This window comes from Symphalangus syndactylus, chromosome 22, assembly GCF_028878055.3.
Source record: "Symphalangus syndactylus isolate Jambi chromosome 22, NHGRI_mSymSyn1-v2.1_pri, whole genome shotgun sequence".
In the NCBI taxonomy this organism is placed as follows: Eukaryota; Metazoa; Chordata; class Mammalia; order Primates; family Hylobatidae; genus Symphalangus; species Symphalangus syndactylus.
In genome coordinates, this window is record NC_072444.2 from 26588302 (window position 1) to 26606499 (window position 18198).

The window sequence follows — 18198 nt, forward strand, 5'->3', positions numbered from 1 at the left end:
GCAGGTATGGGGAGTTGGGAGGAACAACTACTGCACAGTTCATGCCCTGAAGTAAATGAGATACGGGAGTATACCCTGGCTTAAAACCAAGGGAATCCAACCAACTGAAATTAGGAATAAAAATGAAAGCAGGCAAGGAACACTCAAGTAGTGACATGAATATCTAGAGATTATTTGTCTCCAAAACAGACACAGGACAATTAACCACAAAAGATAATCAAAGTTAAAAAGATAACTACTTTTCACTAGTGGTCAACATACCTAAATTTTCTCGAAGGAGCCAAGTAAGTACAGAATCCCTGTAGGGAATAAAATCTGTTTTCTTCTTCTTTTTACTCTATTAAAGGAAAAGGAATGGTCTTAGCATTTTTTGTTAGGGAAAAAAATTCCCAAGAAAGGCAAATCAGTCTAAAATTCCCAAGTAAATTAAATTACAGTACAACCCCAACACTGTGGAAGTTTATCATTCATAGTTTCAATTCTTCACAATACCAAAAACTCATGCAATAAGGTAATTTTTTCATTTTACATTTTATTTTGAAAACTGTGTAATATATACAACAGTTGAGAGAGCAGTATAATGAGCTACCATACCCAATGTGCAGCTTCAACCATTATTAATATCTGCCAATCATCTTTCAATTATCCCCCAAACACTTTTCTACAACTTTTTATTTTCCTGACCCATTTTGAAGTCAGTTGCAGACCTCATCTCCATTTACCCCTAAACACTTCAGCATATGAGAACATTCTCTTACACAGAAAACAATGACCAAATTCAAAAAATTTAACATCAACACAATACTATTACCTAATATCCTGTCCATATCATTTTTTTCCCTTTTTCTTACTGTGAAGGAAAAGCTCATGTTTTTTAAAAACAAAACAAAACACCACAAGACCATTATCACACTTACCAAAATAAACAATAATTCCCTAACATCATCGAATACCCCATCCTCAATTTTTATTTTTGCACAGGGGAAAATACTAATCTTGTGCATTCCAGGTTGGATGTGTAGGAGCAAGTCATCCAGTTGGTGAATTTACTTGGCCAACCACCATGTCATTGGTTGGGTTGTTGCAAATCTAGTAACTTGTAAAATAATACTCATTTGGTCTCTTTGAAAGGAAATTATGCCCAAAATAATCCAATTATTAAAGCAAAGACTAAAAGTAAAAAGATCTAAGAAAGTGATATGATTTGCTAATTTAGAAAGATGAATGTTCTATTAAGTCTACTTATTCTGCTTTCTTCATGATCCTTCTTATTACCACAGGATAAAGCAAAAAGCACCAATGAAAAGGCAGTGCTTAAATGAAAAAAAATTATATTCTCTAAAAGTAAAAATTAATGCAAATGCTTTACAGGTAACAGCTACTCAAATATATGCTGGCTGACTACTGCGCTATGGCACTTTAAGAAGCTACTAAGGGGAGGCCGGGTGCAGTGGCTCATGCCTGTAATCCCAGTACTTTGGGGGGCCGAGGTGGGTGGATCACTTGAGGTCAGGAGTTCGAGACGAGCCTGGCCAACATGATGAAACCCTGTCTCTACTAAAAATACAAAAAATTAGCCAGGGGTGGTGGCGGGCACCTGTAATCTCAGTTACTTGGGAGGCTGAGGCAGGACAATCACTTGAACCCGGAAGGTGGAGGTTGCAGTGAGCCGAGATCATGCCACTGTACCCCAGCCTGGGCAGCAGTGTGAGACCTGGTCTCCAAAAAAAAAAGAAGCTACTAAGGGGAAAGCCAGGGCCTCACTGATAAACACCACTCCAGCAAATCAGCGTTTTATAATTCAGTCCTGGTATAAAGCAAGGTTAAACTAAGGATGATCCCACTATTGCACAAGCACTTTTTCTGTTCAGAAAAAGGGTACTACATGGCTAGCCTCTTAGTGGCTGGTCTTGTGGTGTTTTTTTTTTTTCTTTTGAGGAGGAAAGGGAGTAGGCGAGGAACATTTTAATTCCATCTCTTATTAAATATGTCCACATCATCTCATTCCACTCTACCCACAGACATACAATCCACCAATCAGAAAGTCATTTCCAATAGCAGGTTCAATTTTAGATTGCACAGACCTCAAGGGAGAATTAAGCCTTTCAGTTATTCAGATCAGTGGAACAAACTTTCACTCCACTATGTAATTCTTGAGGCCTAAAACTTCAGTTTAAAACCCGTGAATAGTTGGGACACTATGGGCATGCACCACCATGCTCAGCTAATTTTTGTATTTTTGGTAGAGATGGGGCTTCACCATGTTGGCCAGACTGGTCTCGAACTTCTGACCTCAAATGATCCGCCTGCCTTGGCCTCCCAAAGTGCTGGGATTACAGGCATGAGCCACGATGCCCGGCCTTGTTCCTTTATTCTTAATTCCTTCTCCAAAGCATATCATGTTCTAGAAATTAATTTTGGTGTGAAATCTCATGATTTGTGGTCACCCTAAATTTACAGCCACTCTAAATTCCAGAGCCAGAGAACAAATGATGAAAAGATTTTTGAAGGTTCCATTCCTGCTTATGCCTCCATACACCCTGGTGAGGATTTAAAACATAAAAGCCAATTCTAGTTTATCTCTACCAATCCCCACTGTACCTTACTAGTGCAGTTATCCTACAGGTGAAAGCATTTAAAGGAGAAAATAAGAACACAGTTATAGCCTCCAAGTAGAAAATTAGATTTTGTTTAAATTTCATGTCATAGATTATGATTTCTCCAAGGCAAGCAAGAAAGCATTTCATTCTTCTTAGCAATTAAAAAGAGGTTTTAAACTAAACTAGAACACACAATGACTAATTTAAATAATGTAGACAATGAAGCCCCTAATTAAAAAAAAAAAAATTGTTGTAGTTTTACTGTTCTACCATTAAGGAGTAGGAAAGAACAAAACTATTAGGAAAAAAAAAAAAAAACTACTGGCCCTCAAATCAACAGCATTCACCAAAGCCAAACTGCTCAAAATACTCCAAAAGATACTGCATCCTACTCAGAAAAGATTACACGGGAAAAGAAGAGACAATAAATCTACTTGGTTTTTGAGAGAGACATAAAATAAGGCTCAAAAAAATGAGTCAAACCTTAGGTGTTTGCTCTAGTTTTTACAGATCTATATTTACTTTTGTTCTCCTTAGTATCTTTTACTTTCAGTACAAAGTCAAACTGTGTTATACCTAATATCTTATCTGAAAAGCTCTAAAAGGAGAAAGGCAAGATTACAGAAAAGGGCCACAAAAAGACAGCCTTCATAAACAATAGTAAAATGTCATCAAGTATATTTGCTGAACAGACACAACTCCCCTTATAATGAAGTATAAAACTTACCACCTCGGCCAAGGCTGAAATGACTTTGCCCAAAGTTGTAAGAGACTTATTAATATTTGCTCCTTCCTAAAATAAATACCAAATATGAAAGAATGATGAAGAATTTCTACTACTGCTATATCATACAGGACATAAAATATGATTTGCCATATGCTAGCTTATTTCTTTATTATTACAAGTTCTAAAAACAACCTTTAGTCCTCAATCTGTCCTTTTCCACTTGATAATAACATTCTGAGACCACATGCCTAACTCACAGTCCTAAAGTATCTTCGAGATATATGTGCTCCAAAAGCTTACAGATGTGTGCAGCCTTCTTCCCTCAACTTATCGACAGTTCTCACATCCGAATCTTGTATATCCTATTCCCATTGCCATCTCTTAATTCCATCTAGCCAAATTCTGCCTGTTCCTTAAAATGCAATTCAACTCTCACCCTGACTATGATGTCCTCCCTAACTATTTAGTTAGATAACTTATCCTTCCATTGAAGTTACAGATCAGGAGTCAGCAAAATTTTTCCGTGAAAAGGACAGACACAAATTATTTTAGGTTTTGTGGGCCATATGGCCTCTGTCACAACACTGCCATTGTAGTGCAAAAGCAGCCATAGACAATACTTAAACAAATGTATGTAGCTGTGTTTCAATAAAATTTTATTTACAAAAACAGATAGTGGCCATTTATTGATCAGGCCATTTATTTGCTAAAATAAATACCTTTAATCGAGTCCCTTTGGCACCAGTTGAATCAGCTCGTTCACTTCCTGCTAGATCCACCAAGCTGATTTTACTGACCTGATAAAGAACAATAACATGGAGGCAATTCAAATATAAGCAAGATAGAAGCAGGAAATATTTAGAGGCAGAATGCTTTTTTAAAAGATTAAGGTATGGAGAAAACTAAAAGTATTAGAGCTTTTAAATATGGCACAAAAAGATCAAGACAACATCTATCAGAGTCAGTTTAAACAGTATGCACGGCAGGTGCAGTGGCACGCCTGTAGTCCCAGCTACTCGGGAAGCTCCTTTGAGCCCAGGAGTTCCTCTAAAGCAGTCTGCTGCACTCCAGCCTGGCAACACAGAAGACCCTTGTGTCTCTAAAAAAAATTTTTTTAATTAAAAAAAAAGAACATGCACAAAATTCATAGCAATTGTCATGGTTCAAAAAAAGTAACTTTAGGATAAACATGACATAATTTACTAGAGTATGTTATAAAAATATATAAAACTCATCAACTCATTAAATGGCATACTAAAAATGAAGCTTTAAGCAACTGGAACTCACATATTTCTGGTGGGAATGTAAAATGGTACAATCACTTTGGAAAACAATTTGACATTTCTCTTTTTTTGAGACAGAGTCTCGCTCTGTCACCCAGTCTGGAATGCAATGGCACGATCTTGGCTCACTGCAACCTCCACCTCCTAGGTTCAAATGATTCTCCCACCTCAGCCTCCCAAGTAGCTGAGCTTACAGGCGCCCGCCACCACGCCTGGCTCATTTTTTTTTGTATTTTTAGTAGAGACGGGGTTTCACCATGTTGACCAGGCTGGTCTCAAACTCCTGACCTTGTGATCCACCCGCCTCGGCCTCCCATAGTGCTGGGATTACAGGCGTGAGCCACCGTGCCTGGCCTTGACATTTCTTAAGGAGCTACAATAAGACTCAATCATCCTACTCCTAAGTACTTACCAACAGAACAAAAACAAATGTCCACACAAAGACTTGTACACAAATGTTCACATCAGCTTCATTTGTAATAATCAAAAACTGGGAACAGTTTAAAAGTCCACCAACAGTTGAATTAATAAACTGTGGTGTATCTGTATAATGCAATACTCATCAACAATGAAAAGGAACTATTGATAAACACAACAACATAGATGAATCTCAAAATCACTATGCTAAGTGAAAGACTTCAGACAAAAAACAGTAATACTCTATGATTCCATTTATATACAATTCTAGAAAATGTAAACTAATATATATTGACAAAAGGGCAGGTCTGGAATTGCCCGGGGATTGCCACAGAAGAAGGGATAGAGAAAGACTACAAGGAGGTATGAGGCAACTTTTGAGAATAATAAAAATTATCATTATCTGGATTGTGGCGCTAGTTTCACAGGTATACAAATACATCAAAACTGACCAAATTTTACGCTTTAAATATGTGCCATTTACTGTATACTTCAATAATGTCTCAATAACATTGCAAAAAAATAAAGCTTCAGGAAAGTTTAGACAAAAGTATCCAAAATGAATTATCAAGAAAGCTATGATTATGGGATTAACATTAATTTTGTAGATTCGACATCATGGGAGAAGGGCAAAAAACACTTTCATATACAATGTTCTTTGCTGGCATTCAGATAAATACTAACTAATAAATAGCACTAATATTATAACCTCTGGCTAAGCAAGTTATTTGATCACCTATATAAGAAATTTTTTTTTTTTTTGAGACGAAGTTTCGCTCTTGTTACCCAGGCTGAAGTGCAATGGCGCAACCTCAGCTAACTGCAACCTCCACCACCCAGGTTCAAGCGATTCTCCTGCCTCAGCCTCTGGAGTAGCTAGGATTACTGGCACACACCACCATGACTGGCTAATTTTTTGTATTTTTGGTAGAGACTGGGTTTCACCATGTTGACCAGGCTGATCTCGAACTCCTGACCTCAGGTGATCCACCCACCTCAGCCTCCCAAAGTGCTTGGACTACAGGTGTGAGCCACCGTGCCCAGTAGGAGTTTTTGTTGTTATTTTTTTGTTTGTTTGTTTGTTTGAGACAGAGTCTCGCTCTGTCACCCAAGCTGGAGCGCAACGGCATGATCTCGGCTCACTGCAACCTCCGCCTCCTGGGTTCAAGCGATTCTCCTGCCTCAGCCTCCTGAGCAGCTGGGACCACAGGCGCGTGCCACCACGCACAGCCAATTTTTCTGTATTTTTAGTAGAGACAGGGTTTCACCGTGCTGGCCAGGCTGGTCCCAAACTCCGGACCTCTTCATCTGCCCGCCTTGGCCTCCCAAAGTGCTGGGATTACAGGTGTGAGCCACCACACCCGGCCCAGCAGGAGTATATTTTAAAAAATCATTTTCAGCTAGAAATAAGTCAACAAATAAAAGATGATGCTAATAATTAGTGACAGTGGTGTCTAAAGTACTCATTTTATAAGGCAAAGGATCTTTTATAATTGCCAGTACAATAAACCTAACTTGAAGTTTAAAAATCCAGTTGCATCCTTCTTAGGGATGTAGATAGAGTAGTATTCAACATAAATTTTTTATTACTAACAATAACAATAAAATTAACATTATTGAGTGGCTACTCCGTGCCAGACATTATTGTATGCACTTAAGCTATATTAACACTTAATCCTTTTAACAATCCTATCAGGCTGTTATAGATGGGGAAACTGAGGAACAAAGAGGTTAAGTAGTTTGCCCAAAGCAATATAGCTGAAGAGTGGCAGAATCAGAATTCAAAGCAAGCGATCTAACTCTAAAGTCTGTGACATTTAACCACTATAGAAAATGAAAAATCAATAAGCAAAGAAAGGTATTTGAGGAACATCAGAACTGTTGTGGAGTTATTTTCCAGGAAAAAAACATATCATTTGCTTAAACATTTAATCCTACTATAACATTATCATAGCTCAAAAAAAAAAAAAGGAATACACATACCAAAGGCAGCTAATAAGGTAATAATAAAAAGGTTCAATCAAGAAGAAGAAAAGAAAGAACTTTCTCCTGCAAGACTGCTTAACTGTCTTATATTGAGTAGTTTTTGAGACCCAAAGTCCTGGATTGTTTTTTTCTTAACCCTATTCTCTATCTTGCAACTTCATTTAAGAACCTATACAGAAAACTGGTGTAGGGTGGAAGAAAAATGATAAGAAGAGGTATAAAACACCCTCCATGAAGTAAAAGAGCACCCCCCAACACCCAACTTTCCACAAAATGCAGAGGGCAACAAAAGGGACTTCTCAAAATCTCCATCCTTCACAACTCATGCCTAGAGACTGAAGCTCTCCTACCTTCTCAGTGGAAAGGTTGGTCTCATTATCGTGTTTCTTCTGGGTGAAAACAATCGTAAACACAGCATGGGAACGGCTACTTGTTTCATTCATGTTCGTAGCTGCCACTGTCCTAAATAAACATAAAGGTGACCACGTGACAACGGAATTCTTAGACGACAGTTGAAATGGACAGCAGGCTCCACATTATAAGCATAACAATCACAAGCAATAGTCTTAAACTTATTCACAGATTACAAGATTGTCACTTACACAATTGCTCTCAATACTGCCTTATTTGTGAGCCCATCAAGTTACTCTCCAATTCCAAAGGCACCCCATCAGAATCATTTTTCATACTCCAGCTATCCCTTTAGAAATCAATGAAGCATTTAATTTTTATTCTTTATTGGGGCTCATTTATTCCAGAATCAATTACTACCATAGCCACATATATACATGATAACTAACATTTTACCATGACTTGATCAAAACCTAAGAGTAAAACTTAACGAGAGCTCTAACATGTTTCAGCAATGCACTATTTAGATGAGAAGATACTTAACACGCTGAAGCCCTCACTGTTACAGCACAGTCAAAGGATCAGAGGACTCCACAATTAAAGCAACTTTCATAGCTATAAATGTGGCCTCAAACCCTTAACTGGGGAAAAAGGACCTCAAAAGGTGCCAAAGACCTCAGTCATTACTCTATTTCCTACCATACCTGGCTTTGTTCCCAGCATCCATGAGGTCAGCAATGTCTGTGTAGGAAGTAACTGCCAACTTGGACAGATCCTCCACATAGGGTCCAAGAAGTGGGTGTTCACGCACACGCAAATTACCCTTGTTTTTTGGATTCAGCAAATCTCGTACTCTTTCACAGTAAATTTCCATGTAGCTCACCTGTGAACAAATTAGTAAAGTGAATTAGAGAGAAAAAGAAATATAGAGGCTGGGTGCAGTGGCTCACGCCTGTAATCCCAGCACTTTGGGAGGTCAAGGAGGGCGGATCACTTGAGATCACTCGAACTAGGAGTTCAAGACCAGCCTGGCCAACATGGTGAAATCCCATCTCTACTAAAAATACAAAAAGGAGCCAGGCATGGTGGCGCATGCCTGTAGTCTCAGCTACTCGGGAGGCTAAGGCAGGAGAAATCGCCTGTACCTGGGAGGTGGAGGTTAGAGTGAGACGAGATCACACCACTGCACTTCAGCCTGGGTGACAGAGTGAGGCTCTGTCTTAAAAAAAAGAAAAAAAGAAAGAAAAAGAAAACAAAAGAAATCACATACAGAAAAAATTTTTTTTAACTTTTATTAAAAGCTCTAAGATTAGAGATCAGCAACCTTTACAAAGTGAAATGCCATAACTCTAGGCCCTTTTATTCTATTAACAATATACACAGATAATTACACTGAATAGGTTAGAACCAGCCTTCAGATTTTCTCTGTAAGGGAGAGGTAAACAGATTATCTCTGGAATGTAGTGACTGCTAAAAGATATTTTAGTAGCAATTTATCAGTAATCGATATGTTTTTTAAAATGTATACTGTTGTCAGTAACTGGGATTTGCATTCAGGTTACTCCAAGAACGCGGAAATAAGACTTCTATTAGAGTTAAAACCAAGGAACGATATCGATATTACAGAGCAGAGAAGACAAAACAGATGGGTGATGCTAATTCTTTAAGGCTAACCACACTGTTACTAACTATGGACAATGTATCTTCCAGAAGGGATGAGGGTTGACCAGCATGAAAGCTGGTGGTGGCAGGACCTATCCAAGATCTGTGAGGGAGAAAGAAGCCTCAGACAATACACTTCATAAATTCTTGTCTCACTGGCAGGACCATTCGATCATGGTGATTACGCATTAAGCTATCATTTCTTAACCTGGGGCAATTAAACATGTATCTAAGCAACTCCTCTCCCTCTAATTCCATGCACACCAAACAACCAACAGGGTTCCAACAGACAGATCTGTACACAGAAAGATAATATATTAAATAGTCTTGCAAATGGCTTGAGTGTTCTAGCCTTAGTAATAGTTATTTCTCATGGGAAAGTAACAAACCAACAAGTTGGTTTCATAACATCAGTCAAATGAGCTTTACTCAAGCCTTAACTTTTAAGGATAGTCCTTTTCTTGATGAATCTATAAAATCAGACTTCTAAGCAAACAAGGCTCTGAACCAGGGTAAATTCATCACAATAGGCCACATTATGATGCTACCCAGGAAACAGATCCTTCTGTATCATGGAGCTATTCAAGCTTACATTACAGCTCCTGCATTTTTAAACTTTAAATGTCTATGGACATGTTTTCAGAGTATCTGGAATGGAACCTTAATTCCATTTCTATTGCCTTTTTCTTTCATTCAGTCTCTAATTGTATTTTTATACTGTATTTTATTTTTATTTTTACTGTATCTTACTCTGTCACCCAGGCTGGAGTGCAGTGGCTCAAACATGGCTCACTGCAGCCTCGACTTCCTGGGCTTAAGCAATCCTCCTGCCTCAGCCTCTGGAGTAACTGGGACTACAGGCACATGCCACCACACCTAGCTAATTAAAAAATTTTTTTTGCAGAGACAGGGTGTCACCATGTTGCCCAGGCTGGTTTTGAACTCCTGGGCTCAAGCAATCCTCCCATCTCGGCCTCCCGAAGTGCAGGGATTACAGGTGTGAGCCACCGCACCCGGCCTTATTTTGTATTTTAAAATCAGTTAAAGGCCGGGCGTGGTGGCTCATGCCTGGAATCCCTGCACTTTGGGAGGTCGAGGTGGGCAGGTTGCTTGAGCTCAGGAATTCAAGACCAACCTGGGTAACATGGTAAAACCCCACCTCTATCAAAAATACAAAGAATTAGCCAGGCATGGTAGTGTGTGCCTGTGTTCTCAGCTACTCAGGAGGCTGAGGTGGGAAGATCACTCAAGCCAGGAGGTTGGGGATGCAGTGAGCCGAGATCACGCCACTGCACTCCAGCCTGGGTGACAGTGAGATCCTGTCTCTAAAAATAAATAAATTAATTAATTAATTAAAAAAATCCATTTTAAAAAATTGAGAACTTGGCCAGATGCAGCAGCTCATGCCTGTAATCTTGGCACTTTGGGAGCCATGCACTGTGGCACATGCCTGTGGTGCAAATTACTCAGGAGGCTGAGGCAGGAAGATCACTGAGCCCAGGAGGTCAAGGCTGCAGTGAGCCCTGTTTACACCACTGCACTCCAGTCTGGGTAACAGAGCGAGACCTTGTCTTAAAAAAAAAAAAAAAGAAAAAGAAAAAAAGGCCGGGCGCAGTGGTTCACACCTATAATCCCAGCACTTTGGGAGGCCAAGGCGGGTGGATCACGAGGTCAGGAGTTCGAGACCAGCCTGGCCAACATGGTGAAACCCTGTGTCTACTAAAAATACAGAAAATTAGCCAGGTGTGGTGACAGTAGCCTGTAATCCCAGCCTCTCGGGAGGCTGAGGCAGGAGAATCGCTTGAACCTGGGAGGCGGAGGGTGCAGTGAGCCGAGACCATGCCACTGTACTCCAGCCTGGGCGACAGAGTGAGACTCTGTCTCCAAAAAAAAAGACAACTCTGAAAGATAAAGTAATTAATCTATTATGAGAGTAAAATAACAGAACAACAAATATTCTTTCTGACAGCAAGTCATCCTAGAAAGTGAGATGATTCTTCAATCATTGCTGTGTACTTAAATTTGTACATACAATACTGAATCCCTGGAATATATTACATCTTTTGGAACGCTCGTCCCTTTTCACACAAATGTGAGGCAAAGAGAACCCAAATAATCTAGGTAAAAGTTTATGTGCTCCATTCCTTATGCTCTGATATGTGAATCCATCCAAAGCCATCATCATTTCTTTTACTTCTGCACCAACCACTCTAGATGCCACCTGGCAGATCCAACTCACTGAGGACCATTCTCTTACAGGCACTGTTCTAGGCAATTGGTATATACCACTAAATAAAATAGACAAAGAACCCTGCCCCAGTGAGCTTATGCTTCTAGCAAGGGATACTGATAATAAACAACAAACATAAAAAACAGGTAACTGAGAAAGTATGTTAGAACATGATGAGTATGATGGAAAGAAGAAAATAGAACAGGGGAAGAGAGCTCAGGATGTGGGGTAAAGGGCAAAATACAGTATTAAATAAGGTGGTCAAGGTAAGCCTCACTGAGAGTGTGTGATTTAAGCAGACTTGAAGAATGTGAGAAACTTAGTCAAAATGACATCCAAGCGAACATTTCAGGCAGGAGAAGTAAATGTAGAGGCCTTGAAGCAGGAATGTTTCTGGCACATTCTTAAAACAGCAAAAAAGCCAGTATGGGTGGAGCAGAGTAAACAGGGAAGGAAGTAGAAGAGGCAGGTAGAGAGGTCCTGCAAATGTGGCAAGAAACCACAGTGTCAACTAGGAATCTATGTTCCACTCCAAGTTAAGCCTGGAAACTCTAATACAAAAGAAAAGGGCATCTTCTTTTATTACCTGTAAGCTCAAAAATTCTATCACCTGATTCAAAAAAGAATAACTATGGGACAAGCTGTTCAGAAAATTCATTTTAACGCAAAATATGCTTAGGGCAGCACATTCTCTTTTTGGTGTATGACAGTCACAAGACAGAATTCCTTAGAATTTACATATTTACGCAACACCTTCTAGGTGAAGAAAAAAACTCCAAAGCAATTAAATGAATTAACTAGGAATGAAATGCTGTAAGGCTACAGAGAATCAGAACAAATACCAAAAAGAAAAGAAAAAAAATCTCGAGATTGCTTAAAAGGCAGCCTATTTTTTCAAAACAGACTCATGGTAACAGAACACTTTAATAATTTCAGTTACTATGAAAGTGAATACCAAAAAAGGGTGTGGTGGCGGGGCGGTGAGAGAGAGAGGGAGGAAGAGAGAGAAACAGCAGCTTCTTCTTTTTTCTTTGAGACAGACTCCAGGCTGGGGTGCACTGGCATGATCTCGGCTCACTGCAACCTCTGCCTCCTGGGTTAAGGCGATTCTTGTGCCTCAGCCTCCCGAGTAGCTGGGATTACAGGTGTGCACCACCACAGCCGGCTAATTTTTTTGTGTTTTTAGTAGAGACGGGGTTTTGCCAGGTTGGCCACGCTGGTCTCAAACTCCTGGCCTCAAGTGATCCACTTGCCTCCCGAAGTGCTGGGATTACAGGTATGAGCCCCAAAACAGCTTCTTTAAGCATATACCAAACAGAGAGAATGTTTATCAAATAAGCAAATGTGTATAAAGTAATTCTATAGACTTCATGAAAGAGCCAGGGTAAACACAGGATGGATAATTACTTTCCAAGTTTTTATAAGCAATTTAAAAAGTGGGAAAGGGGGAGATTTGATTATATATATTTAAAACCTATGCCTGTCAAAAACCAGTATTAACAATATTAAAGGAGAAGAGTTCCCACAAATGAATCAGAAAGACATTGTGAACCCAAAATGTAAACAGGCATATGCATAATTTACAAGATGTTCAACCATACTAATAATCAAAGAAAATCAAAATTTAAGTAAGAGAATACTTACATTATCAAATTAGCAAAGATTAAAAAATAGAAAAATGTTGGCAAGGGCACAATGGGTGCTTACACCCTCCTAGTGTGACTGAAAACTGTTACCCAACTGTTACTTTCCAAAAAGGCATTTGGCAATTCAAATGTATTATTTAAAAACCAAGAAACATACAAAAGATAGTAACTGCAAATAAATGCACAGACTTATGAACAAAGATTTAATTGTGGCTGGGCTCAGTGATTCACAATGCAACCCCAGTACTTTCAGAGGTAGAGGAGGCAAGATTGCTTGAGCCCAAGAGTTCAACACCAACCTGGGCAACATAGGGAAACCCCATCTCCACAAAAAAATCAATTATCCAGGGGTGGTGGTGACACACACCTATTGTCCCAGCTACTTGAGAAGCTGAGGGGTAAGATCACTTTGGCCAGAAGGTCAAGGCTGCAGTGAGCTGTGATCATGCCACTGCACTCCAGGGCCTGGGCAACAGAGTGAGACCCTGTCCCCACCACGCACCCCCCCAAAACAAAATTAAAGCAGGACACTATTCATTATACCCAAAACCCAGAAATAGCCTAAAAGGACAAAAATGAAGGAATGGTGAAGTGATCTGTACCACAGTCATAATTTGAAGCCATTTGCGTGATGCTTGAGAGAATGGAAAACAAGGGCCTATCGTGTCAACCCATGGCTGTACTCACCTCTACAGAGTAAGACATTTCTTCATTACAGTTGTCATTGATCTTCTCAAAAAGTTCTTCACATAACTAGGGAAGTAGAACGAGAGAGGCATGAAGAGCACAAATGAGAGGAGTACTAAGTCATCCACGTGTGCTCAATGAATTAGCCAGATGTCCTTTCTCGCTCTATCTCAAAATATATTATGTCATAAATGTCAAGATATGATTAATGCTTTGAATAAAGTCAGTCATGCGCTGCAATAACCATGATTCAGTCAATGATGGACTGCATATATGATAGTGATCCCCATAAGATTATAAGAAAGCTGGAAAATTCCTATCACCTAGTGATATCTTGATGATCCTGACCCTGTGTAGGCCTAGGCTAATAAATGTGTGCCTTAGTTTTTAACAAAAAAGTTTAAATTTTTTTTCAAAAATTAAAAATTTGGGCTGGGCATGGTGGCTCATGTCTGTAATCCCAGCACTTTGGGAGGATGAGGCAGGCAGATCACAAGGTCAGCAGATCGAGAACATCTTGGCCAACATGGTGAAACCCCATCTCTACTAAAAATACAAAAATAGTCCCAGCTATTCTGGAGGCTGAGGCAAGAGAATCGCTTGAACCCAGGAGGCGGAGGCTGCAGTGAGCCAAGATCGTGCCACTGCACTCCAGACTGGGCAAGAGGAGTGAAACTCTGTCTAAAAAAAAAAAAAAAAAATTGGCCGGGCGCGGTGGCTCACGCCTGTAATCCCAGCACTTTGGGAGGCCGAGGCGGGCGGATCACGAGGTCAGGAGATCAAGACCATGCTGGCTAACACAGTGAAACCCCGTCTCTACTAAAAATACAAAAAATTAGCCGGGTGAGACAGCGGGCGCCTGTAGTCCCAGCTACTCGGGAGGCTGAGGCAGGAGAATGGCGTGAACCCCGGGGGGCTGAGCCTGCAGTGAGCCGAGATCGCGCCACTGCACTCCAGCCTGGGCGACAGCAAGACTCTGTCTCAAAAAAAAAAAAAAAAAAAATTTGGCCAGGTGCAGAGGCTCACGCCTGTAAATCTCAGCACTTTGGGAGGCCAAGGCAGGTAGATCACCTGAGGCCAAGAGTTCAAGACCAGCCTGGCCAACATTGTGAAACCCTGTCTCTACTAAAAATACAAAAATTAGCCAGACATGGTACGTGCCTGTAGTCCCAGCTACTTGGGAGGCTAAGACACAAGAACTGATTGAACTCAGGAGGCGGAGGTTGCAGTGAGCTGAGACAGCGCCACTGCCTGGGTGACAAAGCAAGACTCTGTCTCAAGAAAGAAAAAAAAAATTAAAAAATACAAAAAAGCTTATAGAATAAAGATATGAAGAAAGAAAATATTTTTGTATAGCTGTACAAAGTGTGTGTGTGGTTTCTTTTTTTTTTTTTTTGAGACGGAGTTTCACTCTTGTTGCCCATGCTAAAGTGCAATGGCGTGATCTCAGCTCACTGCAACCTCTGTCTTCTGGGTTCAAGCGATTCTCCTGCCTCAGCCTCCCAAGTAGCTGGGATTACAGGCATGTGCCACCATGCCTGGCTCATTTCTTTGTATTTTTAGTAGACACAGGGTTTCGCCATGTTGGTCAGGCTGGTCTCGAACTCCTGACCTCTGGTGATTCACCCACCTTGGCCTCCCAAAGTGATGGGATTACAGGCATGAGCCACCATGCTGGGGCTGTTTGTGTTTTAAACTAAAAGTTATTATAAAAGGATCAGAAAGTTTAAAAAATTTTAAAGTTTATAAAGTAAAAAAGTTATAGTAATTTAACTAAGGTCAATTATTGAAAGGAAACTGTTTTTAAAACTAAATTTAGTGTAGCCTAAGTGTGCAGCATTTATAAAGTCTACAATAGTGCACAGCAATGTCTTAGGCCTTCACATTTACTCACTACTCGCTCACTGACTCACCCAGAGCAACTTCCAGTCCTGCAAGCTCCATTGTAAGAGTACTATGCAGATGTGCCATTTTAAATCTTTTATATCATATTTTTACTGTATTTTTCTATGTTTAGATACACAAATACTTACCATTCTATTATAATTGCCTATAGTATGCAGTACAGTAACATGCTACACAAGTTTATAGCCTCGGAGCAACAGGCTATACAATGCAGTCTAGGTGTGGAGTAGTTTATACCTTCTAGGGTTTGTGTAAGTACACTCTATGATGTCTGTACAATGACAAAAGCACCTAACGACTAATGATGCATTTCTCAAAATGTACCCCCACCCTTAAGTGATGCATGACTATAAAAGGAAAATTTTAAATACAATCTTCTCACTTAATCTTTTTTTTTTCTTACGTTTTTAGGCCCCACACAGTGGCTCATGCCTGTAATCCCAGTACTTCCAGAAGTCGAGGTAGGCAGATCATCCCAAGCCCAGGATGGAGCCCAGGTCCATTCGAGACCAGCTTGGACAACATGGTGAGATCCTGTCTCTAAAAAAATATTTTAAAGGCTGGGCATGGTGACTCATGCCTGTAATCCCTGCACTTTGGGAGACTGAGGTGGGCGGATTGCCTGAGGTCAGGAAATCCAGACCAGGACCAACATGGTGAAACCCCATCTCTACTAAAAATACAAAAATTAGCCAGGCATAGTGGCGGGTGCCTATTGTCCCAGCTACTCGGGAGGCTGAGGCAGGAGAATCACTTGAACCCAGGAGGCGGAGGTTGCAGTGAGCCAAGATGGCGCCATTGCACTCCAGCCTGGGCAACAGAGCGAGACTCTATCTCAAAAAAAAAAAAAAAATTTTTTTTAATTAAAAAATGAGCTAGGTGTGGTGGCACAAACAGCTACTCTGGAGGCTAAGGCAGGAGGATCACTTGAGCCTGGGAGGTCAAGGCCTCAGTGAGCCATGATCACACCACTGCACTCCAGCATGGGCAACAGAGTGAGACCCTGTCCCAAATAAATAAGTAAATAATGAAGTTATTTTTAAATACTTATGTCTTTCACCATTAAATCTTAAGTGAAATGAATAATGAAAATAAAAATAAATAAATATCTATGTCAGAACTCTTCTTCTTTCCCAAACAATAAAGGATCAAATCCAATAATACTAACTGCTCTAAAAAAAAAAAAAAAAAGAGGGAGAATCTCAGAGTGTTTGAAGTTTAAAGTAATAGTATTAAATTAGGAAAATAAAATGAAAGTATCTCCGAATAAGACTATCAAAAAAAAAACAAAAATGGGCCGGGCGCGGTGGCTCACGCTTGTAATCCCAGCACTTTGGGAGGCCGAGGCGGGCGGATCACGAGGTCAGGAGATCGAGACCACGGTGAAACCCCATCTCTACTAAAAATACAAAAAAAATTAGCCGGGCGTGGTGGCGGGCGCCTGTAGTCCCAGCTACTCGGAGAGGCTGAGGCAGGAGAATGGCGTGAACCCGGGAGGCGGAGCTTGCAGTGAGCCGAGATTGCGCCACTGCACTCCAGCCTGGGCGACAGAGCGAGACTCCGTCTCAAAAAAAAAAAAAAAAAAAAAAAAAAACAAACAAACAAAAAAAAAAAAATGATCACATTCTTCAGAGGTAATCTACACATGGAATTTGAAAAAAAATCAGATCAACAATATTCCCCCATCTGCAGGACTTAGAACAGAGCTTTAACAAGCTGGTAACACTTTTCAAATGATAAAATAATATGGCACTGGATATATGGCAAAATCATTACAAAACACTGACTTTCCCACCTTTAATGACAGACATGTGTACATGTCAATCCTTCCCATTCAATTGTAAGCTCCTCTGAGGGAAAATAATGGGTTGTTCATCTTTGTGCCTGACATAAAATAATCCCCGCATAAATGTTTGCCAAATAAAAATAACTGTTAAAGCAATTTAAGACTAACAGTAATAATGAACAGAAGATTTTTGTTTTGGTTTGTTTTTCACCTGTGGAATGATGCCAGCCTGGCTTTCTTCTTGTTTACCCATCATTGTATAAGATTTTCCAGCACCAGTCTGCCCATAGGCAAAAATACAGACATTATATCCCTCAAAGGCGTGTAAGAGCATTTCCTTGCCAATGTCATTGTACACACGGTTTTGAGATGCAAAACAGGGATCTTCGGGCTGTAAAGAGTAAAAGGAGAAATAAATGACCTTTTATTAATACTTCTTCCTATACTTACTTGATTGCTTCCATAATAAACAAAAGTGTCTGGAATCAGAACAGTCACCTAAAATTCACTACATATTTTTTAAGCCTCCTATACACAAGTTTACTTTTCTCATTAAATACACGCACATGCACACACACACACTCACAAACACATGCACTATTAGAGTCATCCAGGTCAGCCATACATAAAAATATCTATATAAAATTATCTGGCATGATTACATTTCATTTTCTATAACCTTAAAAGTATCACTCTTTCATTCACAGAGCCAAGATTTTCTTAAGTGGAAAATGAAAATAAAAGACCAAAGGTCAAGTCCACATATAAAAATACTTCTTTGAATTCACTCCAGGTACTGGGACTATTTCTCAATAACCACAGCTTTCAGGAAACAGCATTTCCAATCCCCTTCTCAGTCCCTTCCCTTGACAATTAGGCTTTGTCAATAGTTTAAAACATCTATTCCCCAGGGCGGGG

At 40.0% G+C, this 18198-nt stretch overlaps 1 protein-coding gene across 6 annotated transcripts in view; it reads right to left on the reverse strand.

Moving 5' to 3' along the window:
* KIF1B (kinesin family member 1B) overlaps positions 1-18198 on the reverse strand; it is a 175616-nt gene that overhangs the window by 110407 nt on the left and 47011 nt on the right. For 3 of the 6 annotated variants that reach the window (XM_055261854.2, XM_055261853.2, XM_055261851.2), the window contains exons 4-11: positions 17492-17671; positions 13590-13655; positions 8069-8247; positions 7364-7475; positions 4047-4124; positions 3328-3393; positions 2602-2619; positions 262-337 (exon numbers count right to left, since the gene is read on the reverse strand). In XM_055261854.2, coding sequence (XP_055117829.1) covers positions 262-337; positions 2602-2619; positions 3328-3393; positions 4047-4124; positions 7364-7475; positions 8069-8247; positions 13590-13655; positions 17492-17671 — 775 coding nt within the window. The remainder of the gene's footprint in view (positions 1-261; positions 338-2601; positions 2620-3327; positions 3394-4046; positions 4125-7363; positions 7476-8068; positions 8248-13589; positions 13656-17491; positions 17672-18198) is intronic. The other 3 variants (XM_055261855.2, XM_055261852.2, XM_055261856.2) reach the window with 1 other exon arrangement.